General features: G+C 39.9%; 1 gene segment (V, D, J or C); it reads left to right on the forward strand.

The window, feature by feature from the left end:
- LOC132828603 (Ig heavy chain C region, membrane-bound form-like) overlaps nucleotides 1-20,989 on the forward strand; it is a 35,549-nt gene that overhangs the window by 1,610 nt on the left and 12,950 nt on the right. Inside the window, 6 exon segments of the C gene segment in view lie at nucleotides 155-209; nucleotides 11,020-11,340; nucleotides 12,454-12,750; nucleotides 12,831-13,148; nucleotides 16,231-16,551; nucleotides 17,348-17,668. Of these exon segments, the coding sequence occupies nucleotides 155-209; nucleotides 11,020-11,340; nucleotides 12,454-12,750; nucleotides 12,831-13,148; nucleotides 16,231-16,551; nucleotides 17,348-17,668 (1,633 nt within the window).

Here is a 20,989-nt window from a genome sequence, read left to right on the forward strand (position 1 = left end):
GATAGCGGGTATATGAATGGATTTAACTTGTTCACAAATGAATATTTGTTAATGCTGTGAATATATCTGGAAAATGGGAGAGAGGATTTGTTTTGATATATTGATTATAGGACTTCTGCTTTACTGACACTTTTTGTATGGCGTTGAATGGGAGCTGATGGACTGTGACTACTACTACGGAAGCGGCACCATTCTGACTGTGAAACCTGGTAAGTGTTCCTCTTGCTACTTATCGCTTCGATTTTGCAGTTTAGTTATTTAAAAAAAAGTTTTCTTGTTAAAACAGGCTCAACTGCACAACGTGAGGTTCAGAACATTTTCTAATCGACCTATTTTGCGTGCTGGAATTTATTGTCTTCCATTTCAAACTCATTTGCAGATTTTGTTTGAACAAATATATGCTAATATACAAATATAGACGTAAATGTAGCTGAGGACAAGCCAATAGAGAATCTAAATGTTTAACTTGCTTGGCATAGAGTATATAAGATTTTATTTGCGTTGATCATGGTTTTAGCTGTTTACGCAGGAAACTGCCCAAGTTGCGAAGCTGTACTAAGGCATGTCAGTGTGCCATTGTTAAGCAAAACCTCTAATCTGAACAAGAAATCCAAGTCTAGATTGAGGAAATCTTTCTGCTAACAGTAATGTTTCGGATTGTGTCTAAAATCAATGTTTTGATAGACAATCCTCATTATTTAACATAATTTCGATTACATTAACATTATCACAAATCAGCAAATTGACCGTCCAATTTTGAAACTGGAACAATTGTAACTCACCAAACCTGGGCTTGGTGAAGGTTGATTGGAGCTGAAATTCGTCTGCTCCAATTCCACAAAATGTGAATATTTGTGCACTGATTTTACCAGTGCCCTATATCAGACAACTAGTGGAGAGTAATTTCACTGTAATTTAGCACGAATCCAGATTATCTGAAACGTGCTCTCCCAGATACATGTTCACCTGTGGGTTGAAGTTTGTTGTGTTTAAGATGGTGTCGAAGATTTGAGAACTTTGAACCCACTACAGCTTTAGTGTAAAATGTTTACTTGACATTAAAGTGGAAATCATGTAGCCCATCTGTACGATATTAATTCCTAGAGTGGAATAGTCTTGCCTTGCTGATAATATTAATTGCTGTCCAATTCAATTCTTTTAACCACGTCAAGCTAAATAGTCTTTTGCCTTGCCCTCATGGATCCTCAGGACATCATACCGAACGAAGTAGGATCAATCAGTCGATGTGTGCACGACAGCATTGCTTTTGTGATGCAGTCACCTTGCTGTCGTATTCTTGGACAGGTATTTACGAGTCCAGGTGATAATAGGAGAACCCCAAATCAGTAGTTCATAATTGACAACAACGAACAAAAAGGGTCAGAAATCAGGTTTCACCTGACACAGGGGCAGAGATCAGAAAGTTTGTGATTTAAAAAGAAAACTTGTTTGACGATAACCCGATGTCGTGTGACTTTTGACCTTGTCCACCCAGTTCAGCACAGGCACCTCCGAACAAAAAAAATGCAGCTTTGCCGTGGTATCAATCCCACAACAGGAAGCATTCACTGCACTAAACAACTTCTGCAATTTGGGCATTTTCAGACTCATGTGTGAACATAGAAAATTATTTTCGTGCATCTCGAGGGTGCGTAGAATAGTTTGCCCCGGCAGAAGGTAGTGTTGAGGAAAGTGTTAATCCTTTTAACTGTCCATCCCCTGAGATGTGATGGCCTCAGGTTAAATCACCAACAGTCTTTTCCCTTTCATGAGAGAGCAGACCCTGTGGTCTTGTAAGAATATGTTGTCTCAGCCAATAGCTTCATTTTTTTTTCAGTTAATAGTTTCTTTGGGCATTCCATGGAATGCTGAGATGATGAAAATCGAACTTCAACTTTATTTAACTGAAATAGACGACAGAGATTTTCTGGTTTATTTTGACAGTTGTTTTCACTTATGGTAAACATTGAAAAAAAAAAATTGGATCCTGTCTATGCTAGTTGCTTTGAAATTTAAAAAAAAACCAAGTTTCCCAGCGGTATGAAGTTAATATCTACATTAATCACTATCTTCTAGCAAATTAGTGTCAGTGGTTCCAACTTGTTATTTCATTACGACGTCTGTCAGTATTTACAGAGGTCTGTCATTTTTATAGTTCTGCCAAATATTAATCACTGTAATACACCAGTTTGTCTGTGATGCATTCATTATGGGGTGTAGGTTTGCTCGCTGAGCTGTAGGTTTGATATCCAGACGTTTCATTAACTCCAAGTGAAGGAGGTCGACACTGATGATGTTACCTAGCCAGGTAACGAAACGTCTGGATATCAGACTACAACTCAGTGAGCAAATCTACACCCTAAACCTCAATTCGAGCTACAAACCTTGCGAAGTATCAATTATTTCGTGGAAATTCCTTTCCTTTCAATTAATTCTGGGAATTCTGCTTTTTAAATGAATCTTGCATGTCTAAAGTATATCTGTTTTGTAGATTTTTTTGAGAAAGGGATATGGGCTTCGCCAACTGAGGCAGCTTTCTTTTCGTTTCAACAAAGTCAGGGTACAATGCACTTTACCCTATAAGATATGGTGTAAACTGACTCCGTTCTTCATTATGATTTCGCAATTCTATTGTAGTTATTGGCAAGTTGTACCAAACCCATCGTTCAGTCCGACATGCAGTTTTATAAAAAAAAAGTTACAACCTCTAGCTGCTCGACAGGGTTCATTCATTCTGCCTTTCCTTGACTGTCTTTCATATTACTGGGAAATTGTATCCGAACTTCATCTGATTTACATTTTTTTAATAGACCTAATCATGCCATATCCACGTACATATGCAGCATTCAAGTATCAATTCTGTCAGGAGGGCTACAAAACCATTCCGACAAAGGCAGTTTTCCATTCCAGGGAATTGTCAGGTAACCCTTATCTGAAAAGCCTCTGATGCATTCACATCTCATGTAACTGAGATGACCAATCAGAGGCACCACACAGTCCAGGAGGAATCTTTTATGTGCCTAGTTTATCTGAAAAAAAAGCTTCTGCACATTCCCGTCCAGTTTCCCATTTGACAAATCACATCATTGTTTTAGTTTTCTTAATTATTTGCTGGCCAGATGTGCTAATGTCAAGTGATCCATCCTTTTGGACACCATCATCTTTCTGCAACTCAGAGTTGCACAAAATGTCATCATTTTGATTGTTCTTTTCTGTTCCTTTTGCTAGATATTCATCCCTTTCACCAAATTACTACATTGCAAGTCATTTTCCGTGTTCTTATTCACACATGTCAAGATATTCTTGTAGTTTAATTGGCCCTCTGATGACTTAATGCCTCTTTTTATTTTTGAGAGTTTGTTATGTTTGGCAAACGAAGCATGTCCCACTTAATCCAACACATAAATTACGAACAGTTGCAATTCCTCCAACAGTCCCTCTGGCACACCACTTGCCAACCTTAGGATTACTCCTGCACACCTACTGTCACTTTCAGCTATTCTCCTGCCCATTTCAGTATTGTAAAGTCCTCTGTCTTTCATTACCACTATCAACTTTGATTTGGCATTTAATTGAATATTTACGGGAACTCACCACGCACTGCAAGCGACGATTTCCCTTTTATCCAGTAGATTTCTTAAACATGATTTCCCGTTCATAAAGCCGTGATTTCTTTGAACTTGTCCAGTTGCATCTTATTTTAAACAGCTTCTAACATTGCAAACTGACTTGTGCCATTTCTTGCTCGCTGTCTCAAAATGTTTTGATAAACTTGTTAAATGTGATGCGTTGCTATTCTAAATGATTTTCCCAGCATTGGAGATGATTTGCAACATTCAACACAAAATGTCAGTTCTTTGAATGACATTTTCACTTTGGACGCAGGGATAATGTCACGAGGGGACAGGCAGGTCTCGGCCCGCAGCTGCAACTATTTAGGCAGGACCGTTTCTCTGTTGCATGTCATTTCCCTGCTTTTGCCCTTCATTCGAATTGCCGTTTTATTGCATTTTCTAGAATGCTGCTTGTATTCTCTGTCATGAAAACTGTTGGAAAATAAGTGTTCTATTTATTTCTTCTCTGCTGCGTTTGACAGCATGATTTGTCAAACATTCATTTTTTGCATGACTAACTTTCACTTTGTAAATTATTTTATTTTCGAAAAAGTTACAGGACCTCGTCCTCTCTCTTTCTTTTAACTCACTGGTTAGCTTCCTATCATATTCTGATTATGCAATCTTTCTTTCTTAATTTTCAGACATTTCATTTCCGAACATTTTAATATTCTGTCTAATTTTCTGACTTACCATCTATTTATCCACAATCACACACGTTTTCCTGAATGTAGATATTATCGTAAACCACATAAACCAGTTCTGAAACTTGGAATATTCCTTACTCTTTGGAATGTACCTATTTAAGTGATCTGAAATGTCTCCTTACATGTTTGCCACTTTATCATGTTCGAATTCTCCTCCATCTGATTTTCCAGTTCACTTCAGCCAGCTCTGATTTCGTGTCCACAGAATATGATTTTTATTTAAAAAAAGAACCGTTGTCTATCTCTCACATTGATTGTATTATGCAATGGAGTTATTGTTGCTGATCCATAAGAGCGCCTTTCCAATGAGATAATGAGTTAATCCAATTTCATTCCACCATTGCAGGATGTTCAATATAGGTTGAAAACTTGCGATTCGAATGAATGATTGCAAGATCTATTTTGATGAGCTGTCTTTGCCCATCTAACTTTCGCAGTTATTTTACAGATAATTGCTTGCATAATGATTTTTTGATTTTCTGACAAGCTGTTGCAATGTCTTCCTTTATGTTCTCCCTATTATATTGTTACACATGTTGACCCAAACAATGCTCCCACAAATGACTTCTTGAAATGGCAATTTCTCAGCTTTACTCAAACCCATTCCACGGGCTGCTTTTCTGAAATGGGGTCACCCCTCTCCCTTTCATAAAACAAGAACAGCAAACTCTGAAGAAATTCAGCCTTCCTGGAAGCATTGGTGGAGAGAAAGAGACAGAATATGCCTCCAGTCTGATGTGACTCTCTGAATGAACTGTAGAACTTGTATAGGTTTCCTACCCCACCCCTCCCCGTCATTTCTACATCATCTGCACGAATCCAATCTATATCATCTTGTGGGAAGGATAATGTTGAAGGCCAAGAGTAGTTTCATCATCTATTGGCCTCTGTATATGCTAACTGTCAGCATGGACCTCACTAATGGCAATTCGAACTAATGTAACTCTGTTACTTGCTGAAAACTATCACAAATTGATGCTTTCGCACCGCATGACGGAGAAGACATAAGCATATGCGTGAGAACATCAGTGTGCAGGTGGAATCAGTTATTATGTAGGGTATGTTGTTCCCAAGACTGATATACATCGTCATTGCCATGGATGTTATTTATAACATTTGATATCTAAATTTACAGCAAAATGATGCAGTTTGTTGACAGTGTGCTTGCTGGAGAGCACGGAACAGTGGTCATGTGTAAAAGATTCAAAGAATGTAATCAACTCAATATTTCACTCGCGGGTTGATAGCTGCTGCATTCGTGTATTATTTCATTATAAAATTTCACATGCGATATCTTCTCGTGTTATTGATGACGTGACTGTTGAGTATTGGCAGACATTGGGGATTGATTAGAAGTCAGCAATAGCCCAGTTCATAAAGCAAGAGATTGTTAATCTCGGGCTTTTGTAATAGCAAAACCATGGCTGTCGTTGAATTTGAACAAATGGAAGAGAAAATAAATTCAAAAGTATTGTCTGACTTTGAGATGAATCGTTGATGGAGGAACAAGAAGTGCAATTCAGGATCTGGGCAGCAGAGCTCAGATCAGATTTACTTGAAAGATTTTGAAGATGGGATCCCAGCATTGAGAATTGCAGAATAATCTAGAATACCTTTGAAAAGCTTGGAATTTCTGGTCACAGGTCAGCTGAGGTATTTTCGAGAGAGTAATTGATTTGATGGAACAAGCAGGTATTCCTGCTGATGGCTGTATTAAGTAGTCTGGTGAGTATAACACGGTCACGAGTAAACACCAAATTGTGAACAGTGTAGTCAGCTGCATTGGTGTAGAACATATTTGTTCACGTTAGCGGTGGAAAGGGATAGATATATAGGCCAGGAGTCATATCTGGGTAGAAGCAACTTTGATGCGATTAGGCAAGATTTAGGAAGCATAGGATGGGGAAGGAAACTGCAGAGGACCAGCACAATTGAAATCTGGAGCTTATTCACGGAACAGCTACTGTCTGCCCTTGTTAATTATGTACATGTCAGGCAGGATGGAAGTTGTCGGGCGAGGCAGCCGTGGTTAAGTAACGAATTTGAGTCTCTTGCCAAGACAAAGAAGAGGCTTATGTTGGGATGAGACGTGAAGTCTCAGTTGGAACACTTGCGAGTTACAAGTTAGCCAGGAAAGACTCAAAGAGGGAGCTAAGAAGAACCAGGAGGGTACATGAGAGGTCATTAGCGGATAGAATGAGGGAATACCCTGAGGCTATCATTCGGTATATCAGGACTAAAAGAGTGACGAGAGTAAGATTAAGGCAATGAAAGGTAGGAGTGAGAAGTTGTGAGTGGAGTCAGAGGAAATAGAGGAATGGCTAAATGAATCTTTTCCGTCAATCTTCACACAGGGAAAATACCATGTTGTTGAGGAGAATACAGAGATACAGGCCACTAGCCTAGATGGGATTGCGGTTCACAAAGAGGAGGTGTTTGCAATTCTGGAAAGTTTGAAAATAGATAAGTCCACTGGGCCTGATGGGATTTATCCTCGGATTCCCTAGGAAGCCGGAGAGGGGAGTGAAAAGCCTTTGGCTTTGATCCTGGTGTCTTAATTATCTACAGGAATAGTGCCAGAAGACTGCAAAGTAGCAAATGTCGTTCCCTTGTTCAAGAAGATGAGTACAGTCAACTCTGGTAATTGTAGAGCAATGAGCATTAGTTCGTTTATGGGTGTAGTGTAGGAAAAGATGGTTAGAGATAGAATGTATAATCATCTGGAGTGGATGAAGTTCATTAGGGACAGTAGATACGGTTTTGTGAAGGGTAGGACATGTCTCACAAATCTTACTGAGCGCTTTGAGAAAGTGACAAAACAAGTGGATGAGGGTAAAGCGTTTGACGTGGTGTTTTTGGATTTCAGTAAGGTATTTGATAAGTTTCCCACGGGAGACTATTTCAGAAAATGCAGAAGCATGGGATTGATGGTGATCTAGTGGTTTCCATAAGAAATTGACCAGATGAAAACAGACAGAGGTTGGTGGTTATGAGAAATATTCGTGCTGGAGTTCATTTAATAGTCGTGTATCACGACGATCTGTTTTGGAGGCACTGCTGTTTGTCATTTTTATAAATGACCTGGACGAGGGTGCAGAAGGATGGGTTAGTAAGTTTGCGAATGAAACTAAAGTTGGTAGAGTTGTGGATAATGATTAAGGATGTTGTGGATTGCATTGAGACATAGATAAGCTGCCGAGTTGGGCTGAGAGATGGAAAATGGAATATAATGCTGAAAAGCGTGAGGTGATTCACTTTCGAAGGAGTGACAGGAATGCAGAGCACTGTGTTCATAGCAATATTCTTGGTACGTGTGGATGCACAGAGAGATCTTGGTGTCCATCTCCGCACATCTCTGAAAGTTATCAACCAGGTTGATGGGTTTGTTAAGAAGGCATACAGTGTATTAACTTTTATTAGTGGAGGGATTGAGTTTCGGAGCCAAGAAATTATGCTGCAGCTGTGTAAAACTCTGGTGCGGCCGCACTTGGAGTACTGTGCAGAGTTATGATCACTACATTCTAGGAAGGATGGAAAGAGTTCAGAGGAGATTTATTAGAATGTTGCCTGGTATGGAGGGAAGATCTTACGAGGGAAGGCTGAGGGACTTGAGGCTGTTTTCTTTCCAAAGAAGAAGGTTGAGAGGTGACTTAATTGAGACATATATGATAATCAGAGTGTTAGACAGGGCGAATAGTGAGAGCCTTTTACCTTGGATGGTGACGGCTAGCACAGGGGACATAACTTTACATTGAGGAGTGACAGATAAAGGACAGACTTCAGAGATATTTTCATTATTCAGCGAATAGTAGGGGCATGAAACGGCCTGCGTGCAACAGTAGTAGAATCGCCAAAGTTAAGGGTATTGAAATGGCCATCGGATAGACATATGAATGAAAATGGAATAATGTAGGTTAGATGGGCTTCAGAACAGTTTTACAGATCGGTGCAATATCGAGAGATGAAGGGCCTGCATTGCACTGTAATATTCCATATTCTATGTTGTATAAAAAGAAAATGTGGTCTCGTTCCCTGACAGGAATGCTTAAATTTACGAGATCCAATCAAAAATTAAATGGAAAGAAATCCATTTGTCTGTATTGAGAGCACAGGGAATTGTTTTTGAAAAGAAAAACGTCCAAATTAAGGGAAATATTAAGCGATGTCTTTTATGATCAAGATAAATGTTAGGTTCAAGGAATTTGGCTCCAGAAGGAGGGAAGTTCACAGAAGCAGTGTGTACATTATGCAACACCAAGGCGCGAAACATTTTGAAAGGTAATTTTAGGAAAAAAATGAGGTTGTGGGAATTAAGAATAAGATGTCGGCTTTAAAATAGGCGTGAACTGTTCATTTCTACTCCCTGGTGAAATTCTGACAACTGTGATAGAAATCACAGTTCGACGATGGGGAATTGATCTATGTGTGCTGCCAAACTGTACAACGTGTTGACAAGAACCGGGGAAACAGTCTGAGGATTCGAGCTGGACCATTTAGGAGAAATTTGAGAAGACATTTGTTCACCTAAAGAGTGGTGAGAATGTGAATTTCATTACCACAAGAAGTAGTTGATACTAATATATTGAATGTGCAAAACAAGGGGTGAGACGTAGCACTTGGAGGGAACAGGATAAAATGTTGTGGGGAGAAAGCAGGATTAGGCTCTTGATTTGGACCATTAGTAGGACCATGAAGGATGTCAGAGCTGGCTCGAAGGTCTGACTGGCATGCTCCTGTTCCTATCTTCTATGTTTCCATTTTTTGATATAGTGGGGAATTTACTTGAGTAAAGAAACATTTTGCTCCCTCAAGTACTTGAACAAGGCCTCCAGATTCCTTTTGTCTCTGGTGTGTAAACGCACTTCTGTTGACTTGTCAAAACCACAATGATATCAAAATGAAAAGCTTTCTCAAAGTTATTTCCTGATTATTCATGAGATCAAATTGCCTCGTTTGGAAGTAACGTAAAACAGATTATTGGAAATAAATCATTAATATTTCAAGACGTGGTTTTTGTTTTAACATAGAAAGAAATGCTTTAATAAGTAGATGGGACAAGGTTTAGGGAGCCGTATACAGAACGTCGAGTCTCGGAGGCTGAAAGGACATTGATTAGTTTTTGGACAGTTGAAATGAGGAATTCTTCAGAGGCGAGTGCATCAACACAAATGTCTCACACGATTTCAGCTGGAGGAAATGTTAGAGTTAGAGTTCAGTGAAGCCATTGAGAGGTTGAGGAAAAGGAAGAGAATTCTGAAATCGAGGGATTGCTTGACATGACGAACTTACATCACAAAGCAGAGAGCCGGTCCTACGTACTTGGCCTGAGGTTAAGATATTGGCAGAAGGCGATTAGAAGACCCAAAGTTAGAAAGTGGGAGTTTGGCCAGGGATGCATTTTCTAGATTGTACAAATTTGTCTTCATGTTTGAGCAGTAGATAAGCTCACCGTCAAATCAGACAGTGAAGTTAGATATAAAAATAGGCTGTCTTAACGAGGAAGTTGAGTGGTGACCATTAGGAGGTATATAAAATCATGAGAACAATGTAAAAGGTAAATATCAAAGTACATTCCCGAAGGGATATGAGTCCAAATCTAGAATGGAAAGTTTTAAGGTGAGATGGAAAAGATTTAAAGGAATCTGCGGTTCAGGTTTTTTTTTCTGCACAGAGCGTGGTGTGTATATGAAATGACCTTCCAGAGAAAGTGGTAGAAGTGGTATTGTAACAAAATTTAAATGATTTTTGGAAGGTAAATGAAGAGGAAATGTTTGTAGAATATGGACCAAGTACCAGCAAATGAAGAAGGCACTTGGAATGCTTTCCGTTATTGGTCAGTGCACTGAGTATGAGTTGGTAGGTCATGTGACAGCTGTACACGATATTGCTTCGGCCGCTTTTGAAATATTGTCTGTAGTGCTGGTCTCTACAGCTTTCGGATGAACGTTCTGAAAATTGAAAGACTTCAGAAACGATTTACAAGGAGGTTTCTCGGGTTGAAGGATTTGAGCTATAGGAGAGCTGAATTGGCTGGGAGTATTTCCCTTGGTGCGTAAGAAGTTAATTTGTGACCATATCGAAGTTTATAACATTATGGATGGTAATGAGAACTTAAATAGACAATGTATTTTCCCCTGTGTGAGGGAGTCCAAAGATGGAGGGTGAAGGATTAAGGTGAGAGCGGAAGATATGAAAGACTTCTAAACGATAGGTGCATGTATGGATTGAGCTACCAGTTGGAGGTTTACCAAATTCCATGATTCAAATCGCATTTGAATGGGTAAATGAATAATAAGGGTTTAGAAGGATATAGGCCATGTGCTGGCAAATGGGACAAGACTAATTTCAGATATCTGGTCGGCATGGAAGAATTTGACCAAAGCGTTTGACTCTTTGTTATCAATGATTCTATGACCCAAATGTCACATGTTCAATTCAGAAAAACTGTTCAGCGTGGACGAATTTGACTGAAAAGTTTCTTTCTGCTCCTTGGACTCTATCAGTCGAACAAGTGTGGAGCTCACCTCAAGGTTAAATATGATGCCAACGTTACGAGGAACATCATATAGCAACATGATGTTCTGATACAATAATATTATTTTTTGGGTATGATTTGAGAGTAATCGATTGTACATGACATCACCGAAACAATGTAGCCATCTATACACAAGACAGTAAGTCTTAATTTGTAATTTTAGGCATACAGCCTTCTCCACCAGTCATCAGTCTACACTACTCTGCAACTGAAGAACAGAGGGCAAACGGATTTCTTCAGCTGATTTGTCTCATCACCGGGTACTATCCTGAAAGAATTGCATTGACCTGGCAGAAGAACGGAAATACCATAAGTTCTGGCGTTACAACTACGTCTCCAACGAAAACAGCGACCAATGATTTTAGCTCTACAAGTTTGCTGAAAGTGCCACTGCAGGAATGGAACAGCGGCTTTGTGTACAGTTGTCAAGTTTCTCATTCTGCTTCCAATAGTAACCAGAGAAAAGAAATTAGTTCAACATCGGGTAAGAAAACTAAACAAACTCACAAGCTCACATTCATTACCATAATCAGTTTTGTCATAAACATTAGACAAGATGGAAAATTATTTTGTTGGTTTATTACTGCGGATGAAGCATTCTTGAATTAATTGCAGTGAGTAATATCAATGGGAATTTGTAGTCAAGAGAAATGTTACAGCAAAAATGAGTCGAAATGAACCAAGTACCTAAACCCGCTCTTTCAAAAAGGTAGTTGAGAATAACATCAGAAATTATTTCCCTTTGCTCTGTATAGGTCTGACCAAAATAACCAAAGTTCTTGGAAAAAGACAGAGGAAAAAGACAGATATAGAGCCATTATGAAGAAAGCAAGTGAATGAGAGAGATTAGTGAGCAAACCTCTTAACTGACAAGTTTAGGCAGAGTTTCTGGATATGCTCGCTATTCAAAATTCTTTATACAACGTGGTAGTCCCCCGCTTTTTCTTATTTTCCGAGTCAATTCAGAGTAGCAAAATAAAGCCTTGACACTGCACACACTTCATCACAAAGGAATCATTTTCAACAATGCGTATTTCTAAAGCTGTAGCTAGTGAGGATTTAGTATTGTCTGTTGCCGATTGTTGCCATGCAATTGTAGAAAGGATGTATTGGGGGTGTGGGGGGGGGGGGGGGGGGGGAGAACGTTCAGAGTAGCTTAGGGGAGAGATAAGTTGTCTGGTGGAACAGAGATAGAAATTTGTTATTGGAAGGGGTGCGACATAAACAACAGGCATGCGCCAATATGTTTATTTGGAACATTTATTATATAGATCATTTTTTATGCAGGACTTTAAAATACCCATTGGTGATAATGATCTCAATGACCTTCTGTGCTTAAAATGCATCGACCATCACGATGTGGTAAATTTTCTCTGTCTCTACCTGTCTTTCTTGCTCTACAACTCTCTTTTATTCCTGTCAGTTTTTTCCTCACACACAAACAAACCCAGGACACACGAGAGAGAGAGGAAGAGGGAGAGAGACGGTTGCATTTTTCATCCCTTCCTTGTTCACTGATTTTGACATTCTTGTTGCAGTCCTGATTACATTATTGGATCAGGGACCAGAATCTGAATCTCTGATTTCTCTCTGACAGAGATAGCTGTATTATTGAGGGATCCATTGGTTGAAGAAATCTGGATCAATAAAAGTGCCATTCTGGTTTGTGAAGTGCTTTCTACAGTTTCCAGTGGGGTAGTTATCTCTTGGATGGTGGATGGAAAGGTGCGGAATGAAGGCGTTCAAATTGAAGCAGCGAACAGAAACCAATATGTGACAATCAGCCGCTTGACGAGCACCGTGGACGAGTGGCAGAGTGGGGTGGAATACACATGTTCTGCAAAACAGGATCAATCATCACCCGCAGTATCAAAACGAACAAGAATGGCAAGAGGTTGGTGACAAGAACTATGTATTTGTACAGGTCATTTTATGAGCGAGGAAATACTAAAAATGTATGTATTTCTATTACAGTTAAATCAATGAAGCCATATATCCGCCTCCTGCCTCCATCACCAGAAGAAATTCAGAACAGCAGCTCTGCTACTCTCACATGTTTGCTGAGAGGATTCTATCCTGACAAAATAAGCGTTTTCTGGGAGAAAGATGGAGCTTCTGTCAACGAGAACATCACCAATTTCCCCACTGCTCTGGAACAGGACCTGACCTACAGCGCACGTAGCCTCCTCATTTTACCTGCAGCGGAATGGAAGAGTGGCGCAAAATACACCTGTACTGCCTCGCATCCACCTTCACAGTCCACTGTGAAAAGGGTCATCAGAAGCCCGAAAGGTAAGGACAGTGTTCTAGCAACCATGTTCAACATGAACACTTTGTGTTAAATATCAACAGAACATGAAATCTTAACCAAACATTCTAAGGTTCCAGCAATTTTAAAATGCACAAGATCTCTGGGAATGAGACACCTTTAGAAAACTGCACATGGCTATGAGGTAAACAGCAGAAGCAATAACGTCCACAAGCGCATGGTCTCAAGGAGTGTGAAGACTGCTGATATTAAAAAAAGGAAGGAACCTCTTGTGGCGCATTGCCCTCTTGTGGCATCCTGGACCAAGATGCTTGTGTTTACTTTCCACCTCCTCCAGAGTTGTGTGTTGAGGTATCTGAACAGGTTGACGAGAAAAATAGGTTAACTAAAAACTTATGTTAAGAGAAAGGGCTGAAACACAAGGTTAATGCTTGAAGGCGTGTTGTCTTTCGAGAACAATGAAATTTGTTGAGAGGATGATTGTGTCGAAATGATTTTGTGTTTTGCTTGCTTCTGTCACTGCTTCATGCTCCTCCTTTGATACCAGCTCGAGCGGTTGCTGACAGTCAACTGAAAGGTACTTAGAAATGCAAACATTTCTCGACGAGTAGAATTCATGCACATGAATTAATGTGTGCATTGGAAGGATTATATTATTCAGCCCTTTGACCATGGAGATCACATGGAGGACAGTGACAATGGATGTTGTAGATTACCGATGGACAGAGGTAAGATGCAGCCCTGGATTGAGGGTGCCAAGTGGAATTTAATGCGGAAAGCTGTGAGGTGGTTCACTCTGGAAATAGTTAAATGTGTCAAGAGTACAAGGGGTACATGGTGAGATGTTTGGTGCAGAGAAACCTTCTCTCAAGAAGAAAATTGGTAAGTCGGGATAGTACTGCAATAACAACAAAATAGAATTGATTTCGGAAGTCTGAATTGAAAAATAATATTTCGAAGAGGAAGGGCAGGAATGGCAGAATCTATGTAGAGAAAAATAGGTGCAGATGAGCAGAGGGATCTCAATGTCCATGTGCAGAGATCCTTGGAAGTTGCCACCCATGTTGATAGAGTTATTAAGAAGAATTAAGCTATTTTAGTTTTGATTGGTAGAGGGAATGAGTTTCGGAACCATGAGTTCATATTACCTCTGTGAAAAACTCTGGTGCGGCCACAGTTGAAGTATTGCGTAGAGTTCTCGTCACCACACTATAGGAAGGATTTGGAAGTTTTGTAAAGGGTTCAAAGGAGATTTACTGGGATGCTGCCTGATGCAGAGGCAAGTTCTTATCAGAAATGCTAATGGACGTGAGAATGTTTTCGTCAGAGTGAAGAAGTTTGGGATGTGACTTCATTGAGATATATAAGATAATCAGAGGCTAAGATAGGGTGGACAATGAGAGCCTTTATCTTCGATTGGCAATGGATAGCACGCAGGGACATAGCTTTAACTTAAGTGTGATAGACACGGACAGAGGTCTGAGGTAGTTCCTTTACTCACAGAGTAGTAGGAGCATGGAACGCACTGCCTGCTACAGTAATTGACTCGCAAACTTGAAGGGCATTGACATGGTCATTGGATATGGATATGGACGAGAATGGCATAGGGTACGTTAGATTGGCTTCAGAGTAGTTTTACAGGTCGGGGAAAGATCGAGGGCCGAAAGGCTTGCACTGAGTTGTAATGTTCCATGTTTCATATTCTAGATGATTAATTTCATTTTGATCAGTATTTTTTTCACAATTCCATTCCCGCCTCTATCACTTAATTGCATGAGCTGAAAGGTTTTGAAAAAGCAAGACTATTTGGATGGAACTGATCATGGAACGTAAAATATGAAGCACCTATTGAGGAAGAAATGGTAATGGAGCGCAACTGAACTCAGGTCGCGAATCGACAAATTCATGTTAACAGTCTGCTGGGTTGAACAGAGTCGCAGCGGAATAGATGAACTCAGGACAGCCAGAGGAAAAGCAAGTATTCATACAAAAGAGTTTGGAATGCGAGACAGTAATATTAATCAACAAGAGAGTAGTTTTTTCAATATTCTCCCTCCCAGACAACCTGACAGAGGCAGTGACATAACAGAGGAACTGCATAAGCTTTGCAATATGCGCACAAAATAAAATTATGCCGTTTGAAGTACAGAATAGACATGAAGCATCATTCCTCACAAGTTTTATTAAAACTTTCAGAGATAACCCGTTCTGTGAATTTTGTAATTGTACGAAAATTTAAGGTAACAATACAAGCAGAACATTCAAGAACATTCTTTTCATTTGTACTTTACGTCATGCACAAAGAAAGTAACTGTTATTGTACTAAGAGCAACCATTTTTTCCTTTAGCAATCTAGAAGCATGCTTTCCCCTACATTATGCATTCCTTTAAAATTATCACGATTCTGAACAACTGTTAGTTTTGGCTATTCCCAACACCAGAGTTGAGAACTGAAAGACATGTGCTCGCAATATTTTAGATTTCCTCACTTAACACTCTTCAAAGATGAGTAATATGAAAAACATCTCTTGAATGTGTCCTTGAGTGGAACTGAATCATGCAGCAAGTATCTTTTATTTTCAAATAAAAGCCTGCCTAGGAAATAGGGAGCAAAGTCAGTTGAAAGGATGCAATCAATAAAATGCAGTTTGATACCAGTTCAATTTCTCCATGAGTTTTTCTGACACAGAGCAAATAACGTAAGCTCATGTACAGGGGACACATATGATATGTGTTTGCTCGTCTGGGATTGGATTCCGATAAATGCAGTTCATGTGGCAGCAACTGTCTTCTGACATTGGTAACTGCAATAGGTGAAAATGTGCAGCACTCGAATGGAGACATTAGACCTCAGTATACCCAAGGCAGAGCAGTTTCCAAATTGTTCAAGATTATATCAGAAATATTACTGAAGGCTTACCATAATATTCAGAGTGAATGCAACCAGTACGAAAAGGAAGACACAGCATCTGATTAACTAAGCCTAAACGATCTCAGAAAACAGATAACATATCGCAGTAAGTAAAACTATTTCCAACTCTAGTAGTGTTTTGGAATTGATTTCGATATCGCAGCCTGAAAACATGCATTCTTTTCTGTTTCCAGGTGATTGCCGTCAGACAGATATTGCTGTCCATCTACTGAAACCTCCGTTCGAAGAGATTTGGACACAAAAGACAGCGACCATTGTGTGTGAAATCATTTACAGCAACTTAGAAAACATCAACGTTTTCTGGCAGGTGAATGGGGCTGAAAGAACAAAAGGAGTCAAGACAGAAAATCCTGTTTGGAACGGAAGTAAATTCACCATTTTGAGCAAACTTAAAGTCATTGCGTCAGAGTGGGACAGCGGTGCCGAATATGTTTGCTTGGTAGAAGACAGTGAATTACCAACACCAGAGAAAGCTTCTCTCAAGAAGAAAATTGGTAAGTCGGGATAGTACTGCAATAACAACAAAATAGAATTGATTTCGGAAGTCTGAAATGAAAAAAAATATTTCGAAGAAACAGAGCAGGAATGGCAGAATCTATGTAGAGAAAAATAGGGTTAACCTTTCCAGTCCAGTATGTATCTTCCTAAAAATAGTAATTTACGATATTTTGATATAAGCCTGACTCATAAACTAGTTCAATGGAAAAAGAAATCCTGTCAAACCATTAATGCATTACAGTAAATGGCCCCAAATCAGCAGCAGCAAGTGGCTCATTGGTTTTCACTGCTGCCTCAGGGCACAGGTTCAATTCCAACTCTGTGGAGAGGGTTCCCAAGTTGACGTGGGCTTCCATTGCGAGCTCCAGTTCTCGTCGACTATGTGCAAGTTAGATGGAATGGCAATGGGGTACGTGCTTTTGTCGGGAGTGGGTCTTGGAGGGATGCTCTTTGGCTTGTGGGTATGGACTTGTTGGGCCAAATGGCTTGTTAAAACGCTATGAGGAAATCATGGAAAGTCAATAGCCGTGGCTTCTTCTTTAATGAAAATGAGCGTGAAGAACTGTAAGTGGATGAATCATTTGCACCCCACGAATGGCAATCTTTACAAAATGTATGATTGGATCCAAGATTTAAACCAGCAAAGTAGGGGACATGAAATGCTGTAGCATTCAGAAATATTTGCAGTCTGACAGATACTAAATATTTTATAAACTATATGCATTACTAGCAATGAAATTCTAACACAGATGTAAGATGGTCTCAGCTAAACAAACATCACTCTCTTTGCAGACGACCAAATGCGTCCGCCTCAGGTTTATCTCCTGCAGCCATCGACAGACGAGATTGACGCTGAGAATTCAGCGACCCTTATGTGTCTCGTCACCAGCTTTTACCCAGCTGAGATCTACATTGGCTGGATGGCTAATGACACCCTTTTGGATAGCGGGTACCGAACCCAATTGGATAGCCAGGCGGGGAATGGTTCCAACTTCGTGACCAGCAGGTTGAGAGTCACAGCGGCGGAATGGAACAATGACATCACTTACTCCTGCTTAGTGGGGCACCCATCCCTCAGCCGGGAGTTAATCAGGAGTACAAATAAATCTCATGGTAAACCGACAGCTGTCAATGTTTCAGTCGTACTAAGCGATATTGTTAAAACCTGCACATAACTTGCAGTGATTGACTAACTGTTTTCCATAGATAGGTTCATGTTACTATGGTAATAACTGTTAGAGTAACTGTTTAAGCATTTTCAATTCATTGCACGCATCAGTCACATTTAAGATCAGTGATCACTTTTGTAAAAAAGAAAGCAGCCACTGTTCCAAATTACATCTGTTGGTAAAAGATAATTAAGCTTAGACTCTGAAATGTAAAGAAAGCATTGTCTTTTAATTCTGATCGTTCTGAAGATCGCTTGAAACGTTCCACCCCGCTACTGCAGGAAAAATACACCGTGTTTAAGTCTGTATGTGGCTCCGATGGTTGTAATAAATGCAGAATGGAAATACTTTGACTTACTTATTCTTGGTTTGCATGTATTGTACTTCCAGAAAGATGATTTTGACATTGATTGAAATGTGTGTGATACCCACTTGTGAGAAGTCAGCACTACAGCTTGTTTACACGTGCAGACCTTTAGAGCCACTCGGCTTCACTCTGAGTAAGCCACACTGATCCTCACCATTTTTGGCTGCACTCCTCCATCATGCAGAGCCAATGGGCAATTGCGTGGTTAAATAAAATGATTGAAGATATTGTGGTGTCAACTTGTTCAGTGTTGCGAATCAGTTCTCCAAATTGGTCTGACCTTCATGTAGCCAGTCTTGGAAAGCACTCTACGTCCAGTCGTGACGTCCAGTCATAGTCTGTCGTATTTGTGTTGCATTTTCACAAGGATCCCTGCTTGAGCCCTTACCCACAGCAGGCTACACGCATTCCATCACAGAGATCATGCTAGCAAGCTCAGACTCCATTTCGACACTGATATCACATAATTCTCTCTCACAACCGTCTATTTTTCCTCTGTCTGTCTATGTCTAATACATTCGCAGACATGACATAAAATCAAACAATGCTTAATCCACAATCATTGCCCTTTTGTCTGTCGACAACTCAGGTTCGTCACTCATTGGCATCATTCAGCTTTTGTCCATTTCCTGTGGTGACAGTTGTTTTCTTTTCTGACTTGAAATTCGACATAAATGGAATATTTAAGTCCATCAATCAACCCAAACGAAGACTGCCATTTTCTGGTTTGTGTGCTTTCACCAAAATCATATGATTCAAACTGACTGTTTCACCCATTCGTTGTCTTCTATATATCTTTCACTCTCTATAGTCTTAAATTTACACCAAACTGAATTACCAGGTATATGAATTCGTTGAATTTCCCATTTACCCAACACTACTGAACTTTTCAACCATGTCTATTAATACTTCCCGTGCAAAACGCTTCCTCACTTATCAAAATAATATTCAGTGAGTCAAATTCGTGTTTGGATACCCTTGCATTCATTTAACCTGTCTTTGCATGTATTCCATAGAACATAGAACATAGAACAATACAGTGCAGAACAGGCCTTTCGGTCCTAAATGTTGCACCAACATGTGGACTTTTCTCAGCTCGTCCCCATACACTATCCCCAAATCATCCATGAGCTTATCTAAGGATTGTTTAAATCTCCCTATTGTGGATGAGTTGACTACCTTAGCATGTAGGGAATTCCACGCCCTTACCACTCTCGTGTAAATAACTTGCCTCTGACATCAATCTTAAATCTATCACCCATTAATTTGAAGTTATAATACAGTTATAATTCTGATACAGTATGAAGAATTTCACTCTTACAGCATCATTCCTGCGTCAGTGTAAGAATCGTTGCTTCGAACGTCACCCGTGAAGAAACTCCACACTAACCCTAAATATTAGCAGGCGAAATCAGAGTCCACCTGGAAACATCCATTTGAAGTATTATATGTGGATGCAAATCCATTATCAATCAGCTGATTCTATCTTTGGTGTAATAGAGTTATGTCATTTCCAACCTGTGCACCAAACAGACCATTTTCCATGTATCAGTAGGTCTCCCAGCATCTGTGGAGAGAAAGCATTATTATTTTGTTCACGTGACCTTCATTAAAACCAACGAGGAAGGGTCACTCGAAACGAAACGTTATCTCTGAGTTATCTCCACCGATGCTGACAGTTGGATTGGTATATAAATAGGAATGATTTATAAGGATATGGGTCAAGTGCTGGCAGGCCGGTCTAGATTGGGTTGGGATATCTGGTTGGCATGGACGGGTTGAACCGGAGGGTCGGTTTCCATGCTGTACATCTCTATGACTCTATGACTGTATGTCCTGAGTCTTTTGAGCAATTTTTACTTTAGTTTATGATTTGCAAGATCAACAGATTTTTGTTAACTTTTTTATTTAACGTGTCATGGCTGAAATAGTGCACACAATAAGCTGAAACCAACGCAGCAATCTGGAGAGTTGGTTGGCAGGCTTGTGTCTAGATTCAACTGCATCTATGATGCCTCTTCTCCCCCCAAAAAACTAAATTTTGACATGGGAGGAAAAACTGTTGAGCAAAGCATTTGAAACATTCCGAATCTGCAAGGCACAAATTTCACATTGGCTATTCTGATTCGAAGTTTTTCGTGAGGTTATGTGTTCTGAATAGTTTATGAGGGAAGAATGCAAAGGATTGTGGTTCTGAAATGTATACATGACCACGAAAGCCTACGCCATTGGTCAGGTGTAAGATAGCACGCTCAGGTCACCTGCTTTGGTAGACATACATGTCTGAACAGCTGGTCATGAATGTGATGAAATGTATTGACATTCAGCAGATTTCGCAGTTTCAGGACATGAAATACTTATTCTCAGTCGATTGTATCTCCGCATGTGATACTCTGCTTTGCTTTTCGATGTGACAAAACTCCATGTTGAAAGGCATATCTGTGCGTGGATAGATCTGTTCAACGTGATGTGACAACTGTTCGTGCTGGATTGGTGATTGGAGAGTTCATTTTCAATTGTCTGTTCTGTGTATCCGTACATGAGGCTGTCTCTGAGTGGGAAAATTTCGAAACAAGTTTTGCTTTTGATGAGTTTCCCCGTGGTAGGCAATTACACAAAATATTGAGGCATGGGATTGAGTGTGCTTTCACGGTTTGGATCAAGAATTGGCGAGCTGAAAGAAGAAGGTGGTGCTTGATGGGAAATATTTTTCGTGGAGTTCAGTTACTAGTGGTGTACTGCAAGGATATGTTTGGGGTCCACTACTGTTTGTCATTCTTATAAATAACCTAGGTGCAGCATAGAAGGATGGCTCAGGAAATTTGTGGCTGACACTAAGGTCGGTAGATTTGTGGATTGTGCCAAAGGATCTTGTGGATTACAGAGAGACAGAGATAA

Source organism: Hemiscyllium ocellatum, chromosome 27, assembly GCF_020745735.1.
Source record: "Hemiscyllium ocellatum isolate sHemOce1 chromosome 27, sHemOce1.pat.X.cur, whole genome shotgun sequence".
Lineage (NCBI taxonomy): Eukaryota > Metazoa > Chordata > Chondrichthyes > Orectolobiformes > Hemiscylliidae > Hemiscyllium > Hemiscyllium ocellatum.